Genomic DNA, 6,407 nt, shown 5'->3' with positions numbered 1-6,407 from the left:
TTTTGAGCTCTACATAACGCTGTGAGCCTGTAAACATATCCTTGACCTCCTGGTGTGTGTGTGTGTGTGTGTGTGTGTGTGTGTGTGTGTGTGTGTGTGTGTGTGGGAATGTCTGCACCTTTGAACATGTGTGTAGTTGAGACTCATCGGCAGATGCCTCCAGCTAATTGTTCTCCGCTGATCACTAATTAGGCTTGCACAAATACAGCATAAATACATTCTTCTGCAGGCAACCCCTCATTACCAAGCTATGATTAAAAAACACAATTGTACTTGTTGCCCACAGATGTTAAAGAAATAGTTCACCCACAAAGAAACTCAACCTTGTGAAAAAGAAGTGTGCTTAATTGTACTGAATGTTCATTTGTAGTGGACTTCAAATCTTAAAAGTATGTTTAAAAAAAAACAAAACAAAAAAAACTGTACTTGCAGATAATATAATATTATTAAAATAAAAGGCCACTTAAATGTACTTAAATAGAGATTCTTAACACACTTAATCTTTTTAAAAGTGCACTTTGCAATGTCAAACTACATGTTTTACATTAAAGTACATTCAAAATCATTGATTTAATCATCTTTTTTGTCGTGCTTTAAAGTAGTACACTTATTTTGGTGTATTGAGTAAGTATTGAGTAAGTAATCTTTTGCTAAAGTGTACTTGTGTTTCACAAGGGATCATGTTGTTTCAACCCCTTTCTTTCTTTCATGAAATTAAAAAGAGATGTTTTACAGAATGTATAAGCTGCTCTTTTCCATTAAACATAATCATACAGTATCTAGGGAATGTCAAGCTCCAAAACAGACAAAAAAAAATATTGTATCGGCTACTTTTATGATGCTTTTTGTCTCTTTTGGTGTTTGGGAGCTTGGTTTTCACAAAAGATATAAAACCAAATGGGGTTCCTTGAATTTGATCTTGAAATTGATCTTGAAAATCAAAGAAAAAGCTCAGACAGTGCCACATGTTGGTGCATTCATGGCCATCCACTATGTTTGTATACATATAGATGGCACATGTCCTTTTGTAAAAGGAATTTTCATCAGGAATCGTGGGAAGGCTCCCACTCTTTTGTTATTGCAGACCACGTAACCTCAGTGATCCAAACAATAGCAGGAAATTCTCATGGGCGGAGGCAGTGCGGGTTCCTCCGCCGGCAGCTTCCTCATTGGCTGCCAGCATTCAGAATGAGTGAGAAAGGAGTCAGCTGGGAAAAGTGGAATATGCATGGGTTAACTGACACTGAAAGGATATGTCTCATTCATTTCCAGAATTTCAGTCAATGGGCAGCACATCTGTACACCTGAAAGAAAAAAAAAAAAAAAAAAAACCTTTTTGGTTTTATGGTTCTCATTTTTCATCAAGGAGTAAAGAGCATTGACGTGCCTGATTTTGTTTCTTCTATGGAATGCAAAATTACTATTAGCTTTTTTTTTTTGCATAGAAAAAAAAATGGTTCCAAAAAGCATATAAGTATCCTAAAAGTAGTGCTGCGCTATATTAGAAGTATTCTGAAACTGTATAACAGCATTGTGTTTGGGACAGATCAACATTTTTGTTCTGTAAATACATTACTGTTCAAATGTTTGGGGTCAGTAAGATTTAAATACTATATTTTGTTCAGCATAAATGTTTTAAATTGTACAGAAAATACATTTACAAAAAGGTATTTCAAATAAATGTTTCTTACTTCCTTAAAGTACTGAAAAGAACTGTTTTCAACATTGATAATAATAATAAGAAATGTTTCTTGAACAGCAAATCAGCATATTAGAATGATTTCTGAAGGATCATGTGAGATTTTAAAAAATATATATATTCATATAGAAATCTGTTATATTAAATTGTAATAATATTTAAGAATATTATTTTTATATTGCATTATACAAATCATTTTTAAAATTATTAAAAATCTTACAAACCCCAGACTCTTGATCTCTAGGTGCACTTCTTCTCATGTGAAGGAGTCACTGCATTTCTGAGGAATATATTTAGCATTTTATAAATAATTATATTCATTGTATGAACTGTATGCAAATAAATAAATTATGTTTTTGTAGATTGGAATCAGAAATCTGCCTTTTGGAGAATGAAGAATCACAGATCTCAGCTAAAGAGCAAGTTCTCAGAGAGCGACTGCGGGAAACAGAGAGATCTATTGAAGATTTACAGAAGGTGTGTGATCCTCAAAACAGAAGAACACACAATAGAGTGGCCTCAGACTGTATATGGATAGCCACAGTTAAAATGTCTGAATATCATTGTATTAGACAAAATATCAAAGCAAGTGGCATTTATTATAATAGAGGACAGGACAAGTATGTTTTAACTGGTGAAATACAACTGTTACTAATGGTGTGTTCAAGTCTTCCTGAGGCGTTTCATATTTATGAGTTGGAAAGTCATTATTACAATGCCAGGTGTACTCAAATCACTTTGTTCAATCAATATGCTGACGTACCTACGCTTTCTTTACTTAATAAAAATACATAAAGGTTTTAAAGTCATACAAAATCACAAAGAATGGCAGGTGTGCTTTTTATGTTTATTTTGTACATACAACTTATTTAGTTTTATTATAAAAGAAAAAAAAAAACATTTCAAATAATTTACCATCAACTACATACACTACTTCCATTGCATTCACCAAGACTCAAATTTCCCACTCGCAATTATGACATTGTAAATACAGTCTTTGAATCTTCATACATCCACGGAAAATCATCTTGACACCAGTTATTACCAATATGTCTTAGAAAAGTCCAAATTATTTCTCATTTGTTCACAGTAGCCACTTCTAGAGTTTGATATTTTGTTATCTAACATTATGGCATGCAGACATTTTTAACTGTGACTTAAATGTGAAGTGTGTAATTTATTCATTCAATAGCAGATTGAGAGTCATGCTGGAAACCTGTTTGAAAACATCTTGAGTTTACGTATGTAACCATGGTTCCCCGAAGGGAACGAGACGCTTCCTCGAATGAAACACCGTACTGAAGTATGTGTGAAAATCAATCCAATATCGAAGTGAAACGTCACGAGCGGGGTGATGTGAGCAACCAGGAAGCATAAAGGAGCATCTGGCAAGCACACATGTTAGCTGGATGCAGGGAGTATGGCAGGGAGATGCAGCGTCTCATTCCCTTCGAGGAACCATGGTTACATACATAACCTCAAGATGTTCCCCTTCAGGAACTCAAGCTGTGTCAAATGCTTTGGGAATGAGAATACCCACTGCGCCATACGAGCAAGTCCCTGTTTGGTGTGTATCTGGACGAGCACATCAAGACGAAAGGACTTGGGATTCGGGAGTAGATGACAGGTCCAAACTGTAGAAACAGATGAATGTGTTCGGAGAGGACCAGCCTGCCGCAGCACAAACATCCTGAAGGGCCACACCCACTGATAAGGCCTTGGAGGCCGCCATACCCTTGGTCGAGTGCCCTCTGACCCCCATGGGTGACTGGAGGCCAGAGGACTCATAGGCCAGTGTGATGGTCTCAACTAGGCATGGGCCGATTACCAGTTTCAAGGTATACCGTAATTTGAAAATGTCACGGTTTCAAAAACACTAATACTTTCCATTATACCGTTCCTGCGGTATGCGCTGTTTTCCATGTCTCTTCAGAGAATGAAAGAGTAGGAATCCCTTAGGTTGAGTGCAGTGTAGAGAGTAACTCTGACCCCTCCTCCTCCTGTTGGTGCGAGCGAGCGGTCAGTCACGTGTGTGTAGGATGGCTGAACTTAAGGCCCAGGTACACTTCACATTCAGCGTTCCTTTCCATCTCGCACACAGCCGTGTCTGCACAGCTTTCAAAAGTATACTCTACCGCAGATGAGCGCGGACGGATGAGCTCGATTTGTGCAGTACCACGGGGTGCGCGGCTGTCCGCAAGCCCTCTTGATGACGAAAATAACGTAATGCCGTCAGTGGCCAAAATATACTCTGGCCTTTACACAATCGGCAACCGGCAGTTTTTTGCCTTATTGCAACACTCTTTTCTGTACTTGCACAAACTGCTTTGCAATGCAATCATTTTCCAAAATGTAATTTATGTGAAAATATGAAGTCTGTTAATGCCCGTTAACACATGCCAGAGACGCTGAAGACAGATGCACAGAGAAAAATACTGTAGAAGGCAGATCACTCACTGTTTATGATGCACGAACTATTGGAAGAAAATCCTCAATATTGATTTGGGGGTTTATATGAATGTATTTCTGAGTGGAGCTGAGTGTCTTCTGAAAAGTTTACGTGGTATAATTTCTTAAAGCTTGTCAGAACATTCTGTTTTTGCTTCAAATTGGTTTATTAAATAAAACTATGTGTATGATTATTATTATATAACTAAATGATATGAAATTATATAAATTATATGTAAATGAATTAACTAAAATTAAATAAGTGTAATTAGTGATTTAGGTTATATGAATGGCGGCCACGCCAAGTATTTCTTTTTAGGAAACAAATCAAAGAAAAAAATAAACTAATTCTACTGTTCTAATATTCTTTATGTTGCTCAAAAACATGTCAAGCGGGATTTTTTTTTTTTTAATACCCAGTCATTTAAAAATAACACATTTCAAAGCTGTAACAACAATACCGTGATACCGAGAAACCGTGATATTTTTGCTTAAGGTTATCATACCGTCAAAATCTCATACCGGCCCATGCCTAGTCTCAACCACCCACCGACTCAAAGTTTGCTGGAACCCCTTCCTTAGGTGGACCAAAGCAAACTAATAATTGATCTGCTTTATGCCACTGGGCAGCTCTGGGAACGTACCGTAAGTGTCCAGATTGAGTCTCTCCTGGCCTACTTCCTGGAAGGGAGGAGGACAAAATGCCTGTAGTACAATGGGACCTGGCGATGAGGTGGGCACTTTAGGGACATACCCAGGTCTCGGGTAAAGGAATGCCCTAACTATGCCTGGGGCAAACTCCAGGCCTGACACAGCAAGAGCTTGGAGGGAGGCGTCCGTCGTCAGCATTACACGACGACAAGGAGCCCCCAGCAACGGGCCTTGAGACAGTAACCAATGTTTCATCCACATGTCTAAGGCACGTAAACCTCGCAGTGTGACCTTGATTGTGCGAAGCGGGTTGTCACATTGGACACAGCTGCCATCAGACCCAACAGTCTCTGAAACTGTTTGACAGTAAGTGACTGGCCTTCTCTCACTCCCCTCATGGCTGTGAGAATTGCCTCGATAAGAGCAGGAGGCAACTGTGCCTGCATCTTTGTCGAATCCCACACCATACCCAGATAAGTGGTCCTCTGTAGTGGAGAAAGCACACTTTTCTTGGCATTCAGCCATAACCCCAGCTATCTCATATGAGCAAGGATGACTTCTCAATGCCAAGCCACCATCTGCTCTGACTGAGCTAAAATCAACCAAATTGTCAATGTAATTCAGTATGCAGATGCCCTGGAGTCGCAGCGGAGCCAGCACTGCATCCACACACTTCGTGAAAGTGCAGGGTGAGAGTGATAGACCGAACGGAAGAACCCAATATCGGTATGCTTCACCCCCGAAAGCAAACCTCAGGAACTTCCTGTGTTGAAGAAGGATGGATACATGGAAGTATGCATCCTTGAGATCTATCGTGACAAACCAGTCCTCGAACCTGATTTGAGACACAATCTGTTTGATCGTAAGCATCTTGAACCAAAATCGTTTGATAGCACTTTTCAGTAGACACAGCTCTATGATCAGATGCAACCCCCCATCCTTCTTCGGAACGATGAAGTAACGGCTGTAGAACCCTGATTCTCTTGAGAGAGGAGGAACATGTTTTATGGCCTCCTTCCTCAAGAGAGTTTCTACTTCCTGTTCCAATAACAGAGCCTGCTCGGGGCCCACTAAATAGAACCAAACTAAATTCTGTAACCACTCTCTACAATCTGCAGGAACTATTGTGAGACATCCGGCAGAAGTTTCCACACTGCCAGAAAATCTACTAATAGAGCCAGTCTCTCGAGACTGATGTCTGGTGTTACTAGAAGAGACACTTTGGTGCCCTGAAGTGGTTGACCTGCAGGGAACCGATCTATGCTCTCTAGTACCCTCATCTGAGAGGGCGAGCTCTCCTGTGCCGTACCTTCGCCAGGCGGCAGCTGGGAATTTTGCTCGCGGGAGCCTACTGATCCCTGAAGCAGGGCAGGGGCAGGGGTATCAGTAAGTCTCCCCGAGGGCACTGAGGAGAATCAGGCACCATAGGCCAGAAGGCGATAGCAGGGCATCCACCAGGAAGGATGGCTCTGGCCATTTCCTTGGTGGCCCAAAGTGACAGATCTGTGGCCCAATGCAGTTCGACGACTGCGTCAGATTCCTCTCCCTCCCTAGTGTCCAGGTCTTTTTGAGCAGGTTGGCATGGTACACCTGCAACACCACCATAGTG

General features: G+C 40.4%; 1 protein-coding gene across 8 annotated transcripts in view; it reads left to right on the top strand.

Annotated features, from left to right (window-relative positions):
- The window catches only part of LOC109054342 (A-kinase anchor protein 2-like), a 103,436-nt gene that overhangs the window by 40,738 nt on the left and 56,291 nt on the right, over positions 1-6,407 (top strand). For all 8 annotated transcript variants that reach the window (XM_042764655.1, XM_042764654.1, XM_042764656.1 and 5 more), the window contains one exon: positions 2,062-2,176. In XM_042764655.1, the coding sequence (XP_042620589.1) occupies positions 2,062-2,176 (115 nt within the window). The remainder of the gene's footprint in view (positions 1-2,061; positions 2,177-6,407) is intronic.

This window comes from Cyprinus carpio, chromosome A10 (assembly GCF_018340385.1).
Source record: "Cyprinus carpio isolate SPL01 chromosome A10, ASM1834038v1, whole genome shotgun sequence".
Classification (NCBI taxonomy): Eukaryota; Metazoa; Chordata; class Actinopteri; order Cypriniformes; family Cyprinidae; genus Cyprinus; species Cyprinus carpio.
The sequence above is the reverse complement of the archived record's forward strand: the minus strand, read 5'-3'. Positions and strand labels throughout refer to the sequence as shown.